The sequence below is a fragment of the Echinops telfairi genome, unplaced genomic scaffold (assembly GCF_000313985.2).
Source record: "Echinops telfairi isolate 266 unplaced genomic scaffold, ASM31398v2 ScPeMD7_70;HRSCAF=299, whole genome shotgun sequence".
NCBI classification, from domain to species: domain Eukaryota; kingdom Metazoa; phylum Chordata; class Mammalia; order Afrosoricida; family Tenrecidae; genus Echinops; species Echinops telfairi.
In genome coordinates this window covers 33,302,205-33,322,360 of record NW_022103968.1, presented here as the reverse complement: position 1 = coordinate 33,322,360, position 20,156 = coordinate 33,302,205, and the positions used below count along the sequence as shown (strand labels likewise).

Sequence of the window (20,156 nt, the reverse complement as noted above, 5' to 3'; positions counted from 1 at the left end):
AGTATCAGCTCCCCAGCTTCACCAGACTCCCGAAATCCAAGAGCGTCAGTGATCAGTGCACACTGAAGATCGAGACCATCTGAAAAGGGGACCCGCAGGCCTCTCTGAGTCCCTAGTTTTCTGATTCAAATCTTCTCATACTGGCCACATGTGATTTACTCTCAAATACGTGGCATGGGACAGCTCGGGAAATGGGCTAGGTGCAGCAGTTCTCAACCTGTGGGTCTCAACCCCTTTGGGGGTTAAATGACCCTTTCACAGGGGTCACCCGATTCATAACAGTAGCAAAATTACAGTTAGGAAGTAGCAACGAAAATAATGTTATGGTTGGGGGTCACCGCTACATGAGGAACTGTATGAAAGGGTCTCCACATTAGTGAGGTTCAGAACCACTGGGCTAGGGTCTATGTTGTTCCAACGGATGGGGCCAGACAAGGGCTTGGTGCCCCTGTTTGTTTAAAAGTAGGAGGAAGCTGGGCTTGGAGAGGCATATGCATTGTCACACTGTGCCCTGGGACAGTGTGAGCTGGGCGGGGGTGGCAGGGAACGTGAGGCACCTTTTTAGGAAGGACTCCACCAGGATCCCAGCAGTGGGGTCAAGTTATTCTTCCCTCAGGAGACTTTGCGATCGTTAAGAAATTGTTGTTACGGGTACCGTCTATGAGGCAAGGCAGGACTGCGAAATAGGGTACATTACAAAAAGAGGCCCAAAACACGCTTGACCTCAACCCCATATACAATTAGTAACACAACGCTAGGCAGCTGCCCAGCCCCTGGGCGCTTCCTGCCCCACCTCCTCAGTTAAGCAGACTCGTTCTTGACGGTTGTTGGTGGCTGATGAGTTCCCCCCAGCCAGGCCTGACCTGTTGAGGTACTGGACCCAATGTTGTCCGGGTGCCCTTTACGGAATGCTGCCATTTCACCGGAGCCACAGGACAATACATGCAGTGAGCGTGCTCAGCTGCCATCCAATGGGTTGGAGGTTGGAGCCCACCCAGGGGTGCCTTAGGAAAAAGACCTGGGAAATCTTCTTCCAAAAAAAAGACATCAGTCACTGAAAACCCGACGGAGCACAGTTCTACTCTGACATAGCGGCCTGATTGACAGCCTGACATGACTGGGGCCTGATTGACAGCCATGGTTCTATCATGATGGCTATTGCTTCTATTCCTTTATTTTTAATTTTTAAAAATATATTATATGCCTTCATCATTCATTTCTTTTTTTTGAAACCACTTTATTGGGGGCTCGTACAACTCTTATCACAATCCACACATCCATCCATTGTGCCAAGCACATTTGTTGCCCTCATCATTCTCAAAATATTTGCTTTCTACTTGAGCCCTTGGTATCAGCTCATTTTTTCCCTCTCCCTCCCCAATCCACCCTCCCTCATGAGCCCTTGATAATTTATAAATTATTATTTTGTCATATCTTACACTGCCCGATGTCTCCCTTGACCCACTTTTCTGTTGTCCGTCCCCCAGAGAGGAGGTTCTATCTTTTCTGAAAGGTGTGTTATCTATCTCCTCCCGAAATTCTGACCTTCACACCCAAGGGCAGAGCTCAGATAAGAGAGAAAAGGCAAGAGTCAAAGAATATTTGGAAAAACACGAGGAGTCATGGGTCCTAAGGAGAAGCAAGAACTGGAGTCACGCCTGCGGCCGAAGCTGTCTCACCAGCTGCCCCCAGAGAGGAACTCGGAGAAGCAGCTGACATTAGACTTGGCGTTCCCAAGAACCGGGTTGCCTGGGGAATAAGCCCCCCCCCACCCCCTTTAAAGAAACGGCTTTTCTTTCTGGGAACTCACTTGCTTCTGTTTGGTATTTTAAAAGGATGAGTCACAAAGAGGTTCACAGAGAACCCCACACGCACTCAGTCCTGGATTACAGACCCTTTCTGGATCGAGAGCGCCCCTGCTGGTAAGGGGCAGGGCCGGGCTGGATGGAGAAGAATAGGGTCTTGCATAGCGCAGTGTGAGGGTTGGGCCCTTGGGATCGCCTGAGGAACGTGGGGCCGTGCAGAGAGGGCAGAGGCAGAGACGCACCACCAGAATGAACATCTGAGTGGGAAGCTTCTGAGTGAGAGAGGGAGAAAATGCTCCATTCAGCCACTCTTCGAGTGAGGAGCCGGCAACAGAAGACAATTAAAAATAGACTCCAGTCTCATTCTCAGCCGAGCTAATGCAGAGGGAGGCCGAGGTTGGGGAGGGCAGCTAAGAAGCAGGCAAGCGGAGAGGCAAGAAGAGGAAGATGTGGTGCCCAGTGCTGAGCTCTGAGCAACGTGCACCTCTACAGTTCTTCGGAGTTCAAATTCAAACACCCTTTCTACCCTAGGAAGCAGCTTGAAGTTGGTATTGGTTCACACAGCAGATGGCTTTATCCCTCGGTGGGATTCCAAAATGCAAAACTCTGGATTGAGTCTCATGCACTGGAATTGTGAAGCAGAAGGGTCAGACACATACAACTATTACCTCGGAACACTTCTGCTTTGCCTAGTCCCAATATCCTTTAGTGAGGAAAATGACCCACTGGACCCAGTAAGAGAAAGAAACAGAGCAACACACTCAAAAGCTCAAAGCTGAGTCGTCTACGGCCACGCAGAGGAGCAGCCTCGAAACGCAACCCAGCCAGGGAGTCGGTTCCGACTCACAGCAATCCTATAGCGTTTCTGAGGCTGTACAGCTTTATACGAGCCTCGTCTTTCTCCCACAGGGAGACAGTGGAGCTTGAACCAACAACTTGGCTGGTTAGCAGCCCAACGCGTAGCCTGCAGTGCTACCAAGCTCCTTGTACCAGTAGAAGGTCACATAAATTCCCTGTCCCCAAGGGGCTCGGGGCAAGAAGGATTGTCAATAAATGATGAAAAAAGTTCAACGCCCTCTGTTTTAGAGCAGAAAAAAATATTTTGTATTGTATGCATTTTTCTACCAAAAAAAAAATCTGTAAGAACAAAATTTTTGGTCCTTAAGGGGATTGCTAGGTCTCCTAGATAATTCATGGTGTCAAAGAACTAACGCGCTTATGACCTTACGTCAAAGAGGTCTTAGGGTAGCTAGGTCTTCCATGCAAAGCCTCTAATTAGAATTCCCATGACAAGGAATTACAAGGTACAGACTTTAACCCTTCTCTCGACCAATGTGTGGTCTTACCAGCTGAAAATGACCAACGTACACACCTAAGGTATAAAAGCAATGTGCACGACTCTCAATTTACACCTGAGGTATACAAGCAATTCGCACAACTCTTACCTTACTTACCTTTCCACTCAAGGTAACCCTGAGGATACAGAGTAGAGCTACACGCTATGGGGCCGTCAAGACAATGACCTTCTGGAAACAGACTGTTCAACCTTACTTCCAAAGTGTGTCTGGGTGGATCTGAACCACCAACCTTTTGGCTTGTAAAGCTGGTGCTTAACCAACTGTCTATGCCACCCAAGAGCTCTACCTGAAGTCACCCCGTGGACAAGCCCTCTGCCAATCCCTGTAACGTAATCTATAGCACCTGGGAATGAAGAGAACCAGGTGCAGAGGGCCTCAGGGAAGCTCTGGACTGCTGAACTTGTCCATGGAGGGCAGACTTCTGGTCAAAGGAGCGCTCTGCTGATCCCAATGAGCGGAGGACTGGGATGCACGTGAAGCTCCCTCACCTCGATTGTGCTGCAAGAGCACAATGGTCGGGTTGACGATGGTGGTGGAGGGGTAGGCAGAGGATGGCTTGCTGACCGGTGTCAAGGGCTGGGCATCCGTTCCGATGCGGGGGGAGGAAGCTTCATTTAATAGAGGACTTGAGCCCTGGAAAGAAAGCACACGCTGTCACAAGCTGTAAACACACGGAACCTGGAGTTAATACTGTCTGAGAGGGAGAAATGGAAAGCTTAAAACCACCTCATTCTAAAAAAGAAATGTAAACAAGGAGACACATCATTAATTCCAGTTAGAAGTTTAATCTGGGAGACTCATTCTCTTTCTTGGTATTAGTGAGGGGAGGGAGAGGGAAAGTGAATGTTACTGAGGGGCTCAGTAATATCCGTCATTATCCCTGCCCGGCCATCATCGCGGGTCAGCCCAGTTAGGAGAAAAAGCCAGTTCAGATCCAATTCGAACAACATGCACAACTCATGCAATTCCAGAAGTGAGCCAGGAACAAGAGCCGGCTGGAAGGGGTCAGTTTCATGCGCGTGGTGTGGAGAAACTTGAGAGAGAGTGAGGGCAAAATGACAGCAGTGACCAGCGAGGAGTGTGCTCTCAGGAAGCAGCTCGGCTTCACGTCACTGAACAAGTTCACACAAAGCGTGCTTCCGGGACCTGGCTATGGCCCTGGCCTGAGGTGATGTCTCTCACTCCATACTGGAATGACCAAGATCCCCGTGAAAGATGCCCTGGTGAAAACCCGGATTTGAAAAACCCGAGGTCACCATCAGACGGACCAGTAAAATGATTAACCCCGAGGCTAACGTGCAATGGCTGGAATACAGTTTTGGTCAACGAGCGAAAACGAGAGCCCGGCACTGTAACCAGGATACTCAGGCCCGTGTTTCCAGTGTATCTAGTCATGCTGTTAACGTTCCATGCTGGAATGCTCGGGTTCTAAAGCCAGGGAGAAAGACGAGGCTCTCTACTCCAGTAGAGCGTTACAGCCTTGGGAAACCCACAGAGGCAGTTCTACCCTGCCCGGGGGTCAGAGCTGACTCGATGACAGTGAGTTTGGGGGAGAAAACCAGAAGGCACCTCATTCTCAAAGGCGTTGAAGACCAAGATGTTTTAGAGCCATCATCCATGATGGCCCACTAGAGACGCACTGACCAAGCCCAACTCTACTATGTAAGCAGAGTCCCTGGACGGTGCGGGCTCAGCTACTAACCAAAAGTTGGCTGTTCGAGCCAACCACGGGCCCTTGGAAAAAAGACTTAGTGATCTACTTCTGAAAAACCCATCACGGAAAGCCCACAGCTCGACTGGCACACAGGGGAATCTACTTGATAGCAACAGGTTGGATGTTGATCCCTTCTCTGGGGACCCCCAGAGACAAGCACCAAGACCCTCTCCTCTTTCTCTTGCTCTTCCCCATTCCAGCTCTACCCTCTGCCAACAGCAGGTACTTAATAAATGCCACCTGAATGATGGGACTGTCTGCCAGCAAAGGGGTTTCTCAGGAACTTTTGCCCAGAGAACATGTGCCCATGATGGCATGAGCGTCAGCTCTGGGGACAGTTCCTGACACCCACTAGGGGCTTTGTAAATTCTGGCTTGGTCAGTCCACCCCTGTGGAAGGTTCCATAAATAGCCCCAACTGTTAAGAGGGGCAGCTCCACTGACTAAATACGATCTTTCCCCAAGACTTGAGGGGCTCAGTGTAACCTTGTCCAAAGTACCTCTTCTCCAGTTCATTTGTTAGTGGAAAACAACTACCCTTCCTAATTGACTTCCAAGGTGGCATAATAATGGTAAGTGACATACCGATGGCAACTGCTGTAATGTAACACCCCAAACCACCACACACCAGGCATATGGTGCTATGAAGGATACATGTCTACAATGTCTGAGTGGACTGAGGGGCATGTGCAATGTTTCCTGCTACAGCGTGTGCTTTGTTGGAGCGCCATAAAAAGGGCTACTGCTGAAGAGAACCCAGACCAATCAACAGGACTCCCGTTCCTCCTTCCGACTCTCAGCGCGCTGCAGGCCCAGGGACTGACTCATCCACTGGGGCTCATTCTCCGATGATTCTCATTCAACAGAGGAACCCCAACAGGTTCCTCTTTCACCTCCTTCTCTACTACTGGGGGTTGATCTGGAAGTCACTGGGTAATTTTAAGTCTCCCCCGAGATATATCTATACCAGGATGGATGCAGAAACTTTGGAAACGGTCTTGGCACTGCTACAGGAACACCTGTAAGAACCTGGACATGCAAACCTAGATCTAAGCAAATGCTGCACTGCAGGTGCACAACAGATCTCACGGCGGCAGACGAGGGCCAAGACTCACTTTCTGTGCCCAAAGCAAAGACATCCGCACTTTTCAAAAACAACACCAGGCTTCCAAATTCACCCTCACGTGGAGCTTGAGGTGAAGGAGATGCTGGTAGAAGCCAGTGCAGCAGAGAAGCAGCCAACAGTGTTGAGCCATGTCTAGCTCGTGCTGACTTAACACTAGGGTGGGCACATCTAGAAATCTGAGAAGAGGCCAGTTCCCAGGACACAGCAGCTCCCAGCTCTGGCTTGCCTGATGCCTCCTGCAACTTCTCTAACAGGAAGGTTCCTTCCCGCTTTGTGAATGACCAGCATTAGTTTAACGAGCTACTGGGGCCCGTTTTATTAGGCGAGTCTCGCTGACAGTGGGTTTGGCTTGGTTTCCCTTTACTCGAAGGGATCCCAGCGAATGTTTACTACCATCACACAGTTACCCAACCACTAGACCACTATTTCTCAAAGTGTGTTCTGTAGACCATTCAGCATCAGAATCTCCCAGAGTGACCATTCACTCGGTCAGAGTTCCAAGTCTCCCTATCAGATCCACTCCATCGGAGACTCTGAGCCCATGACGCAGGGATCAATAACTAACTTTTCTGCCCCTCCGGTGACTCCCAAGCACTCTAAGCTTGAGAACCTACCCTGACCTTTAAAAAAAATCCTTTGACCTGCCCAGTCATACCTAGCACACCAAGCAGAGCCCAGAACATGACAGGAGCTCAGGGACTGATAACAAGCCACTTACTTACTTTTGAGTGGCTTTGACCACCCACTTAGTATGGCAGGTCCTCAGTAATGTACCCTCTTCACTCCCCACCACAGCAGCCAATACTCATTGGGCACTTGCTCGATGCCAGGCATGCCTGGCCCCACTGAACGTCACAGCCCTGCGAACACACCCACAGACTCCCGCCGTATCACGGTCACTGAGGTTCTGGGTAAGTCCCAGGGCTCCCAAGGGGAGGAGAACAGACCTAAGTTCTTGGACTCAGCTTTTTCCTCTGTGACAAGCTAGGCTTCCTCACCTGTGACAGGGCTCTTCTCCCACAGGATGAGACCTGAGCTCTCAGAGCCCTGTGCCTCCCCGAGTGGGCAGTGGCATCCAGCAATTCCCTGCCTTCGGAGGAAGCAGTCCTAGCATTTGTATAAGGCGTCCCTATCCATTGGCTACATGAAACCCAGCTCTCTCCTGGTTCTGTTTCCTGTCATCTCTGTATATAAGAGGGGGCAGGCATGCTTCCTGGTTAAATCAATGACAGAGCTGAATTTCTCCCCCCGCTACAACCACCTCCTCTGCTGGAGAGACGCTTGCTATTCAGCCCCACATCTGCCACGGACTTTTCCCCCTAAATCCTCAGCTTTCCTGAGCTGCACCTGTCTTGCTTATCTTTATGTGTTGCTTCATCGCTGATGTCAATGCAGCAGGTGCCGTTCTCTCCGAGGGAAAAGGTTCTTTCAGGAAGAGGTGCATTCCAGATAGGACAGAGGAGGATAGGCACCCCAGGGCTCCGTGAGATCCAGGGCACACACGTGGGTGGCATGCACTCGGGCGAAAGCACACAGCCAACGCTCAGTTCCTCAGGGGCTTAGTATTCCAGTGAGAAAGGGGGCAGGATCCTCCTGCAGGGAGTAGTCATTCAGGAAAACTGGGAGAGGAGAGGAGAGGAGAGGTGGGGTGGGGTAGGGTGGGGGTGGGATTCCGGCAAGCTTACGGTACTTGAGACAGCTCCTGTGAGGTCAGGCTCCAAGACTCTGTGGAGGTCCTCCGGGATGGGGGGGACCAGTGGAGGTGGTGGTGAGAAGGATGGTGAAGTCTGGCTAATGGGGGGCAAGGAGCCAGGAGCACTGGCAGGCTGGCTGTGGTGGGGCCGCCTCTGCAGATGAGGGGGAATGAAATCATCTAGTGTCGGCAGGGTCAGAGGCGAGCCGGCAGGGGTGGTCGCCGGGAATGTGGGGGCATGGCCAGTCGGCCCCAAAGGTGCTGGAGGTCTGGCAGTGGCTTCTTGCCCTCTGTCAGTGTTAACCAGGTAGAGAGGGACAACTATTATCTCAGGCTGGGCTGGGCTGGAGGAAGTGGCATCCTGCAGGAAATAAGGGGGTCGTTACGCAAAGGGGAATGGCAGAGAAGAAGGAATCCCACATTTAAATCGTCGGGAACAGCCATCCCATGATGTGCTCTGAAAACTATGTCATCGGTGCCCTTTCCACAGAGGGCAGGAGATGCCGCTGTGAGCCAGCAGGCCTCCTGATATTCGGTGACACTGGAGGGAGCCCCATCCAAGTCCACTTTCCATCCATCTATTTTTGAATCCCTTTAACACTTTAGGAGAGAGGGAGAGGGAGACAGAACCACAGATGGGGCAAGCGGGCAGTGTTCAACCCCACAAAACCACCTGTAGCACCTGGGCGCGAGGGGGCAAGTTCCCTGGCATCATGTCATACAACGTCAATGCACTAGAGCTCACCTCTGGGTTCTACACCCACTCAGGCAAACTCAAACCTTTGGGAGGGAGGGAGAGGAGCGAGGCTGAGAACAACCAGGCTGCTGAGCTATTTCCACAGGGAGAGGGGAGGGCACTCCAATCGACAAACACAGGCACTGGCATCCGTCTGGAAAGAGACGGTGCAGAAGAGACAGAGACACACACACACACACACACACACACACACACACACACACACACACACACACAATTTCTCGTTCTTGCCTTGGCTGGACAGCACGGCTGCAAAGGGGAAGGCTCTTTTCTCCTCCGGTTTTCGGGATCAGAGGGCACCTGAGGGTCTAGCACAGGTGGTCTTACCGCACCTGGGAGCGAAGCCCGAGTCCCTGGGGAAGGGCTCTCACCGTGGTTAGCGGCATCTTTAAGGCTGGCAGAGAACAGCTGGGGAGAGTCAGGAGGAGGAGCAAAGGGTGGCTTTCCGGCGCCTGCTGTGTGGGAGATGCTGGGAGCCCGGGGTGCTCCAGTGCCTGCAGCTTCCCGGGGAGTGCCTGGGGCCCGGTGGTCACGTGCAACACGGGAGGCGCGCTCTGATGCCACCAGGCCAACGTTATTGGATAAACAAGGCACATATAAGCTGCTGACCTTTTTGCTACCAACAGCAGTGTGACGTGGATTAGAGCTCACATTCTTGCTATCCACTGTCCCCGTGGCTGCAGGGTGCTGCCGCGGGAGCTGCGGAAAAGCAGAGGGGACCGCGGTACCCGGAAGCCAGGGACCAGGGCACACTGCACCTTTGGGAACTGAGGTGGGGGGCTGGGGTCGTGAGGGGGCCTGCTGGCTGGGGGTGCTAAGTGAGAGGTAAGGCCGTGGTGAGCTCAGGTAGAGGGAATCCCTGGAGGCACAGCAGAGGGTGGGGGGCTGCCGTGCAAAGCTGTCCTCTTGAGGAAGGAGGGAGCGTGGGGCAGAGAGAACCTTCAGTATTTGGCCACAGGGTGCCAGAGGCAAGGTGGGGAGAGAGACGAGGGGCAATGGGAAGAAGGACGACCATTAGAAACAGCAACAGCTCACGGGAACAAAGAAAAGGCAATACCCGACAGGGCTTCCGGCAAATCCTCAGCTGAGAGCTGCTCGGTGCCCACACGCCCCTGCTGGGTCAGCCAAGCCGTCCAGCCCTAACCATACTCACCTGTGAAGGACCAGGCCCCGCCCTCTCCTTTACAGCAAAAGGAGGGAGCAGCCCCGGGGCGCCATTTGCTAAGCCCATGCTGGTACCCAGAGTTTTGTGGACCTGCACTTGTTTCCGGGCCTCCTGACCGAACAGGGACGCCCGAGTGGGAGAGGCCCCCCAGCACCCCTATTCCCTCTCACACTTTTCCTCAAAGACTTTTCCAAGTTTTTAACTTTCAACATTTAAGTTCCTGCTCTCTGGACACCTTGCAAATGTTCTGTAAACCATCCATTTTCTCGGAAAAAGTTTGTGAAATTAAAAAAAAAAAAAAAGCTCACTGAAACTCTTCTCCACGCCTTTCAGTCTTTTCTGGGAGGAGACAGAACTGGAGGAAGGGGCCTTATTTCTGTCCATTTGCAAGACTTAGATAGAGGCTTGTTCTGATTCAACTCCCTAAGAATTTGATTTCAGAGCCTGTATTTGAACAAGGTCTGTGTGATTCTTAGGTGTAAGCCTTTCACCTGGGGGTTTTATGTATACTTGTCCCCTGGGGTCCTGTTACTAGATGGATTCAGTATCTGGGTTGGAAATGCAAATCACCTCATGTAGAGGGGGGTGTCAGACCGCTCATGGAAAAATGCAATTGACAGATATTATTTTTCCATGCCCTCCCACCCCCCTCCACAGCACCTGGGGATCTTGTTAAACTGTTGATTTTGACTCCATATATCTGATGTGGAAATGCAAATTCTCAGGAGGTGGGAGCTGAAATAGGACCAATTTGAAACCCTGGTTCAGAGGCGACAGATGTCTTCATGGAAGCACTCAAATCTAGCAATGCGCCCCCTAAGCAAGACAAATTAAAGCTCATCACGAAGAGAACGCGAAGGCCTCTCCTCCACATGCGCTCTTGGAGGAAACACTTTGATAGAGCTCACGATGACAAAGAAGACGAGCATGAGAGCTAAGGCACATGAGAGCTAAGGCACCTGTCTTCCAGTTGTGACGCATGCAGTCAAGGGTCCAGACAAAGAAGCCCCGGAGGGTCCGTTCAGCCACTCCCACCCTGCCCACTGACAAGCACAGATAGCCCAGGACTCAAGTGCTTCAGCCCAGAGCCCTGGTTACAAGTTCACAGCTAGAAAGTTGTACTTCACGTCTCATTTCCCTTCTCTCAGCACAACTCCTAGTTCTGCTTCGGGTCTCAGCGGGGGAGAGGGCAGAGAAATGGAGTGAATCTCATTTCAAAGAGAGCCATCTGCCAGCCTGTGACTCCCCTGGGAATCGGACCATGGGAGATGGGAGGAGGACAGCTCGTTTTCCTGGATTTCCTTCACTGACCTTAATTGTATTTAACGAGATTGAGGGAGGGGAAGACATCAGAACCTTCCTCCACAACTCGTAGGTGGGGCATATCGGTGCATGGTCAACGGGCAGTAAAGGGCTTGTGACCAAGAAATGGGGAGAGTGAGGTTTTGTTTTTGTTTTCTACTTTGTTGTCTTCTCTTGTGTTTGTGTGTGTGTGTGTGTGTGTGTGTGTTATAGGCAGCAATAGGAAGGTTGGTAGAGAGCGTGAATAGGTCAGAAATAAAACCTTTTTTGAGTCTGGGTTAGAATATCAACCCAGAGGCAGTAAATCACCTTATCCTTGAACAAACTCATTTTTCAAAACTCCACAGAAGTCAACGGAGAGGAGCTAATTGGGCTAACCTGAGGCCCGCCTGTTCGACCAGGTGGCTGTGAGGGTGCCAGGGAAGGGTGGCCACGTGCACCAGCCCAGCCTCACACCATGGGCGGCTCCTGTGCCAGCAGCCAGCGAGGGGAGGCACTTTCAGATGAACTCCGCTGCTTTCGTTCAAGTATGGCTGGAGGTTGGGGCAGGGTTACAGAGGAGAACACAACACCTGGGGCAGCCCAGCCCAGAGGGACCGCTGGTCAAGTGGATGATGGCTGCTAAGGAGGTAAGTAAAAGACCATTTTGATTTGGGCCTGGAATTACTTTTACATAGCGCTCAAGTTTCCCTAAGTGATTCTTTCTTGTCCAAAGATAGAAATCAATTTCTGTGGGAGCATTTAACTCAATTTGGCTGTCGCCATATAGGGTGGCCTGGCTATGTGACATCAGGCCTCAAGCCTTCCCAGGGCTCTGACCCTGAGGGTTGACTGTGCACTTAAGAGCCAAAGGTCTTCCTGTGCTGGGGCTTCTTTGAGCCTTAACGGAGGAGGGCGATTGGTACGGTGACTTTACCGGGAAGGAGTGACTTTCAGTTTTATTTAAATCATTGTAGGAGCCACCTTTACACCCCCGCCCAACTGGCTATCAATGGATTCCTTGATCTTTTCCGAAAGTGGGCCAGCGGAAAAGGGAGCTGCCTGAAGAAAGCGGTAGGTTCCCTGTTTAGTTTCAGAAAGCACCATTCTCCGAAGCCTGGGGACATGGAGGCAGGGGTGCGGGATGCCTACAGAACACTCCTCCAGGAGTGTCAGCGGTGGGATCCTCTCTCTGTCTTTGCGTGGAGATGCTGGGCCTGACACCAGCCGCAGACGAGCGGTGTCTGCCTGCACTGGGCACACACTCGCAGCCCTGGCAACGGCTAACCAGACGCAGGAAGTCCTTTCTGAACTAAGAAAGAACAAACACAAGAGGTAATGGATGCCTCAAAGCCCCTGACCAGGGGTCCTCAAACTATAGCCTGCGGGCCATATGCGGCCCACCGAGGACATTTATCCGGCCCGCCAGGTGTTTTTGCCCTGTTTGTTTTTTTACTTCAAAATAAGATATGTGCAGTGTGCATAGGAATTTGTTCATAGTTTTTTTTAAAACTATAGTCTGGCCCTCCAACGGGTCTGAGGGACAGTGAGCTGACCCCTGTTAAAAAAGTTTAAGGACCCCTGCTCTTGACTGTTGGGTGCCTGAAGTGGTGTGGAAGATGCAGAAGGATACCTGAATATGGCGATTTAGCAGGTTCTTTTGAAGGGAGAATTCTTGGACAGTGACGGACCCTGAGAAGCACCCATTGTTCTTAAGCGGCAGTATAGGGAGGCACAGGTGCCATTTGCTAAGCCGATGCTGGTACCCAGTCTTGTGCACCTGCACTTGTTTCCGGGCCTCCTGACCGAAGAGGAACGCCAGAAGCGGGAGACGCCCCCAGCACCCCAATTTCCTCTCAAACCTTTCCTCAAAGACTTTCCCAAGTTTTTAGCTTTCAACATTTAAGTCCTTGCTGTCTGGGCACCTTCTGTGAAAATGTTCTGTAAACCCATCAATTGCTCTGCTCCCCTGGACCTCAACCTTTCCCAGTTCAAGGTTTCCAGCGTGGGCCAGAAGCTTAACTCAGAACTATTTCGGGGAGCAGGAGGTCGCACGTCCAGACTTAAAACTAACTAACTAAAAGCCTGAACGGTTAACACTCACTGGTGTCCACGTCCGCTTGGGCAGAGGCCTACCTGGGGCTTGTCGGGAGGAAGGTTGGGATGCACGCTTCGGTAGCCCTTGGCAGCAAGCGAAGAGGGTTGGGCGTTTCCATTGGCATCCGCGTTGGAAGAAAGTCTCCACTCATCTATGTTAAAAAGAAAGGGCTTTCAATCCCAGGAACACCCGCTGGCTCCCCTCTGATTCCGCAGTGCTCTGCTGGTTGGCAGAGGGCCAAGGCAGAAACCATGCAAGAGACACCCTACCTGCTGAGGAAGTCTCTGGCTCCAGACCTACGCGTGGTGCAGAAAGTGGTGGAAGCAAGAAGAGGGAACACAGATGGTTACATTCACAAGAACACAAGCATGTGCCGCCGCACAGAGGGCTGGCAGCCCAGTGCCCCGCTGCCTGACACAAACGCCCCCAGTCACGATGGCCTCATTTCCATAGGACCCACTCGAAACCATGGTGTGCTCACAGGCGCTGACCTTTGGAAACACAAGGCTCACATTCACAGGACTGAAGAAACGATTGTTCCTTGGCATTCTTGTCTTACAGACAAGCAGGCAGCGGGCCACTCCGTGGCCAGTGCTCCCTAGCTCGCTCCCATTCCCCTTCTCAGCCTCCCGCGGGTCCAGGATGACCTCTCCGCGTCAGCAGGCCTGGCACAGCGAGCGTGGAGAAGCATTTTGTCCAGCGGTGCTGGAGCTGGCCTTCGGTAGGGCATGATTTAAGCCCAGAGGCATCTACTGTGATAACGGATTCTGCCCCCTCCATCTGCTTGGCTTCGTTCCTTGTTGGGGCCATGAAAACACTTCAAAATCTTATCAGTTGTCCTGCGTTTTCAACACATTCTAAGGTACCCAGGGTTCCCTTCTGCTGCCAACCAGTCTGCCCCCCCCAACAACTGCCCAATGTAGGCAGGGGCCCTAAACCTCTCCTACTGTGACCCCTTCATGGCACCTGGTGGCTGTGGAGCATAGGGCTTATGAGGTCGGGACGGGGGTGGGGGAGCCGAAACCTGGCTTCACCCCCGCTGCTGACTCCATAGTGCCACCAAAGCGCCTCCCTTCTAATGGAAAACCCAAACCCAAACTCGCTGCCAACAAGCTGATGCCGACTCAGTGGCCCTATGGGACAAGAGGGACTGCCCCTGTGGGCTTCTAAGACTGTTAACTCTTTATGGGAGCAGAAAGCCCTGTTTTCCTCCTGAGGAGCAGCTGATGGTTTTGATCCGCTGACCTCGCAGGTAACAGCCCAATGTGTAACCACTCTGCCCCCTGGGTTCCTGTTCCTCCTTATTAAGAAAGGTGGTATTTCTGGTGCTCAATCATCCAACAGGTACCGACCGAGGCTTCTGGACCTCGAAGGTTGACAGCAGCCGAGGGCCAATTTATGCCTCAGTGCAGTGGGATAGAGTTTTATATACATCATCATCAATTATTAACCCTTGATTGAAAAGCGTGCCAAAATGCTTCCTCCAATACATGTTACCACACAGCTTTTCAGGAGGAAGCCTTGGAAACATGAATCTCAGGTTTTACCGCCCTAAAGATACCAAGTCTTTCAGCAAAAAGGATCATTGGTTTGGCCTTACCTTTCCCCATCTGTTCTTTACAGACAACCTTTTCTGGCCTGTGGCCAGGGTCTCCTGAGGCTCTCACCCTCCTTCGCTACTTTCATTCAGGCCTAATGGTTTTCGGTTGTTGGGTTTTTGTTTATTTGGGAGATTTTTTTGGATGATCAGTTTCTCCTGGGATCATAGGATAATTTTCTTTGAAGGTTTAGAACACAACATCAGTTTTCTATTTAGCAATTCATAAACATTTTGTTTCACCTCATTAGTTGCAATGCCCACAATGTAACATCCCCGGTCCCTACTTCCTGTCCGTTTCCATCCCTTCTTTCCTGATCCTCGTGAACGGTTTTGCCCTGGAATGAACGCTACTCTTCTGATCTCAAATGGTTGATTACTCTAAAGTGTGTGTTCAAACAAGTATCCAAGAGTTAGATGAGCTATGTTAAAAAGTGGACCTAATCTTATTTGCATTTGTTTTCCTGCATATCTCATTAAAAAAAATCTGATGAGCTGGACTACAGGACCCCGGGGGCCTAGTGAGTTACAAAGTGGGTTGCTAACTGCTAGCCCGGGGCGAAACCACAAGCCACTCTACGGGAGAAAGATGAGCGCTTTCTCACGTAAAGTCAAAAACCAAACCAAAACTCAACGCCACTGAGTGGAATCCGACTCAGCGACTTTACGGGACAGGGCAGAATTGCCCTGTGGGTTTCTCAGGCTAACTCTTTACGAGAGCAGACAGCCTCCTCTTTTCTCCAGCGCAGCAGCTGGTGGTGTAGAACCACTGACCTGCAGGTCAGCAGCCCACTTTGTAAGGACTACGCCACCAGGGCCCCTACCTATAAAGAGTGACAGTCTGGGAAATCCAGAGGCAGTTCTACCCTGTCCTAGAGGGTCACTAAGGGTCAGAACAGACTCGATAGATAGCACGGAGAGGGGTGTCGTAACTGTATGGTCGAGTGACATTTCTTAATATGGCTCTTCTATCCATGTCTCTAACGCCCACCAAAAGACTGGGGAGGACGATGCAAACAGGGTGTGTATCATACTAACAGGGATCGGTCTGTTTTCATCACCACTCCCTTAGCTATAAGGATGAGCCATGAGCACAGAGAAACCCCGAGGGCCTTGGAGGAACAAGTTCAAGATCTGTCTGAAGTGGTGGAGGCCACTGGGACCAGATGCACGCATCACAGACTGTGACGGGAACACTCGGAGGCGCAGCACTGAGACTGTGGGGTACCTGTGGGACAGCATGGCAGGTGTGCTGGCTTCCTGGCCTATGGAGGCGAAGGCCGAGAGACCATGTGGCTAAGAGTCTGAGAAGCAGAGACAGACGACTGCTGGACGAGGAGACGGATGGCTGCTGTAACCTTACTCTGCTGATCCTGCCGGTGGTAACCTACTGAGCTCCCTAATAAGCCCCCTGAATGGCCTGTAAGTTCTGTGTGGCCACTGCAATGAAGTCCCGACCCCAGCACAGAGGCAGAGAGGTCAGAACAGGGAAGGAAGGATGGAGAGTGGAGGCTTGCCTGGCCCCGCCTCTTGGCAATAGGAAAGCCAAAAGAGGTCAGTTGGATCCACCTCCAGGGTCCTTTACCATAAACTGCTTCAAGGTCAGTTTTCTTGAGACAGGTATTTGCCATGGTCACTTCTGGAGAACCAATCTGAGAGTCAAACCAGAGGGTCCAAGACCCTTTCCATCTAAAACTAACTCTCTGGCTAAAAACCAGGCAGTAAGGATGGGAGCTAACTGGCACAGAATCAACCAAATTTAAGAGTTGAACTGGACCTCAGGATCAGGGTCCGAACACAGAAAATGACAGATCAAGCACAAGGTCTTCAGGCTCAACCGAAGGGCAAGCTTGATTTCCCCCAACCCCGAACATGAGCTTCCTTTTGCCCAGGGAACAACAGTGGAGTGAGTCACTGTGGACCACTCCCATGTTCTCCCCAGCCCTGTGGCCAGCCACGGAGACCAGAACACAGGGATAAGATAATGAGAGCTCCCTCTCCGTGGGGCCCGGGGCCAGCACTGAGAATACTACAATTCCTCCTAGATGGTTCCTACCCCCAAACCAAGGTCTACAGTCAAAGGGTGAGAAAGGGCTGTCTGTGGTTCCACCTCAGAGAATGTTTCCACCTTCCCATCGCTCACTTCAACCACAAGAAGGTTCCCAAATCCACACCTTGAACCCCAAACGCCTCTTAGTAACTTCCTCCTCAAGGTCCTCCCCTTGCCAATAAAGTCAATGTTTTTTAAAACTGGGAACTCACCTCCAGGGATACCGCAATGATCCTCTTAGTCAACCCAGGAAGATGCCTGCTGGTTAGCACAGCATCTTAGCCCTTAAATACATTGCATTAAGCCCTGTCATTTCTTCCTTCCAAATGTATGTTTTACAGCTGGCCCCCGTTCTTCATTCCCCACAACCCCACCCTAGGTCCAAGCCTCCGTGGGCCTTAAATTATTTCAAGATTTAACAGACCCGTTAAGGGTTGGAATTGAATAGCACCTGCTACGTACCTGGTGACCCTGTAGGCCAGGGGTTGGGCTGCTAACTACAAGGTAGGCAATTTCAACCTCCAAGCCACTCCTTGCAGTGGTTCTCAACCAGTGGGTCTCGACCCCTTTGGGGTTCGAACAACCCTTTCACAGGTCATAAGAGTAGCAAAATTACAGTGATGAAGTAGCAACAAAAATCATTTTATGGTTGGGGGGTCACCACAACATGAGGAACTGTATAAAGGGTCCGTGGCATTAGGAAGGTTGAGAACCACTGCCTTAGAGGAAAGAGGAGGTTGTCTGCTCCTGAGAAACTTTATAGTCTCAGAAGCCATGTAGAAGGTTGAAGGCAATGAGTTGGGGTTCGGTTTGCCATGTGCCTGGCTTGTGCTAAGTGCTAAATATGAAAATGCTCGTTTAACACCTCCCCCAATCTATTATGATCATCTGTAAGACAGATATAAAAATATGAGGCTCTCTCTATGGCTAAGCCATTTGCTCATATCATAAAAGCAGCAGAGCTGAGACTCCATCAAGGGCTGTCGGAACCCAGACGATATATCTCCTCTCAAAGGAGCAAGGACTAAGTATAGGAAGCACCCCTGAAATATGAATGTCCAGGAGTGAAAGAAGAAAACTGGGAGAATATAAATACTGGCTTGTACTGAGAGTCCTGGTGGTGTAGTGGTTACACATTCAGGTTGCAAATCGTGAGGTCAGCAGTTCAAAACCACCAGCTGCTCCGTGGGAGAAAGAGGATGCTTTCTACTCCTGTAAAGAGTTCCAATATTGGAAACCCATCGGGGCAGTTCTACCCTGCCCTATATGGTTGTCGTGAGTCAGAACTGACTGGATCACAGTGGTTTCTTTTTCTGTTGCAAGACTGGGGCTTCTAATCTGGGCAGATAATCAGCCACCTACAGCCCTAGAGGGCGTAGCAGGTGAAGGCCAGGGAATAAGCAGACAGAGCAGTGAGGCAAATGCTGGCTCTGACGAAGAGTGGAGCGGGATGCTACCTGACCACGGGGATCGAGGAAGAGGCTGAGGAGGGGAAGCTTGCCCAGCCCTTGGCAACAGCCACTCCCATCCGGAGTCCCAGTCTAGGCAGAGCATAGGTACCTGCAAACACCCAAACAGCTCTCATAGGCCACTCAAGACCCAGGGGCTCTTAGGGCAGGACTGGAGACTGGGTGGCGAGCAAGTTGCCGTCTAGAGATGGAGGACAACACAAGGAGGGGAAGACTGAGGAGCCTTATGGGCAGGACAGCAAGCCGGTCGGTGGGGATGTATGGTAAGAGAGCAAGCTCCCCATTCCTGAATATCCGTCTTCAGAGCCACACCCGAGTTTAACACTCCCTGGTGTGAACGCTTTCCAGTGTGTTTTATGCTCTGAATGTTTTCCCCTCTACCCAAGGGGGCTCTTTCCTTTCAACCCCACGCTGCCTCGGGACACAGAACCAAATCTGTCCCCAGTGAGTGAGTGTCTGTGTGAGATCGAGTGCCAAACTTCCCATGGTCGTGGATACTTTGAAACTGGGCAGGCTTGGAAAGCATCTAAGTCCCTCAGACTTTACACGGGAGTCAGAAGCACTGTGGCTGACCGATGACCTCAACGCAGGTCAGTCCACTCCTGACTCTCCTGTCGCAACAAGCACGCTCTTGCCCTCACCTCACACACCCAGAATTACTCTCCTTTTTCCACCTTCTACCCCATTTCTCATCACGGTGGCCAGTGACTAGCTTAGCAACTGGCACATATATGATGTGGAATGAATGTTGTCGATTTGGGTCCAATGATTTCAATCAGTAAGAAAAACACCTACTAAGCTTAATATATTGTAAGATGTGCTTGGCTAATTAATGCTCCCCTCCGAATTCTTCAGTTTTGTATTCAATTTTTTTGAGATTAAAAATAAGTTAGGTTTTTTAGAACTCTGCTAGATGTCAGATTATTTGGGGACTAGAGAGAGTTTCCTACAGCCCCTCAAATCACTGTATGACCACAGTCCTCCTAGCACAAGCCCCCCAGGGCGAGGTACAGCATGTGAAGCCTGTGTGCTGGTCTCCACATGTGTGTTCACACTCTAACCACCAGGTGGAGCTCCAGGCTCCCTCTCCTCCACCATCCCCACTTTTGGCCACGGGGTCAGGCAGTGGACAAGGCTCTTATTAGGCTGCGTGGTTTCAGGTGACCTAGTGGGTTACAAGTAGGGTGGCTAACCAAAGGTCAGCAGTTCATAACCACCAGCGGCTCCTTGGGAGGAAGATAAGGCGTTCTGTGCCCATACAGATTTACAGTCTTATGTGGATTAAGCCTCTGGTGAATACTCTCTAAGCATACACCAGGGACGTGATTGGAGTGCACTGGAAAATGGATTGTTGCAGATGCAGTTAGGTTAAAATTTAACACCGTATCATTGCATCTCCCTTTTGATCCATCTTAAATCTGTCCTAGTTTTTAATATTTTCGGATTTGCCATTGAGGTTTTTTATGTTTTACCACATATACTCAAGTATAAGCTGAGTTTTTCAGCACATTTTTAATGCGGTTTTTGTGGTAAAATGAGGTGCTTCAGTGGATATTAGGGTCGGCTTATACTCCAGTATATGCGGCACTTTGTTATTGGTGTTGGTTTGTTGTTGTTTTTCTGTATATGAAGGATAAGCAAACCTATAGAGGCAGAAACTGGATTAATGATTTCTTGGGGTTGGGGGTGGCAGGGGAGGCTGGAAGGAAATGGAAAGCTAATAATGAGGAGCACAGGAACGGAGAAAAGGTTCTAAAATGGATGGCAGTGGTGATTGTGTAACTTCTCGATGTGAAGGAACTACTGAATTATAGGATATGTGAATTCGATACCAATAAATCTTATTAACAACCCTGAAAACAATGGGTTTGCTTTTTAGCTAAAGCAAGAAAACACACAGTACATTTGTTACACTGTGTGAAAACCAAGTGAATGGAGACATCTACATGTGTAGTGCAGCCATTTTTGTACCTGAGAGCATATTAATACCTTAACATTTTAAATAAAGTTTTTGTGCATGGACAAAAATGATGTACAGTCTTGA

At 50.8% G+C, this 20,156-nt stretch overlaps 1 protein-coding gene across 33 annotated transcripts in view; it reads right to left on the bottom strand.

Moving 5' to 3' along the window:
• SORBS1 (sorbin and SH3 domain containing 1) overlaps positions 1 to 20,156 on the bottom strand; it is a 184,524-nt gene that overhangs the window by 80,340 nt on the left and 84,028 nt on the right. For 12 of the 33 annotated variants that reach the window (XM_045291474.1, XM_045291473.1, XM_045291476.1 and 9 more), the window contains 3 exons: positions 13,266 to 13,292; positions 13,035 to 13,147; positions 3,652 to 3,796 (listed from right to left, as the gene is read on the bottom strand). In XM_045291474.1, the coding sequence (XP_045147409.1) occupies positions 3,652 to 3,796; positions 13,035 to 13,147; positions 13,266 to 13,292 (285 nt within the window). Of the gene's footprint in view, positions 1 to 3,651; positions 3,797 to 7,687; positions 8,057 to 13,034; positions 13,148 to 13,265; positions 13,293 to 20,156 lie in introns of all 33 variants that reach the window. The other 21 variants (XM_045291448.1, XM_045291452.1, XM_045291454.1 and 18 more) reach the window with 3 other exon arrangements.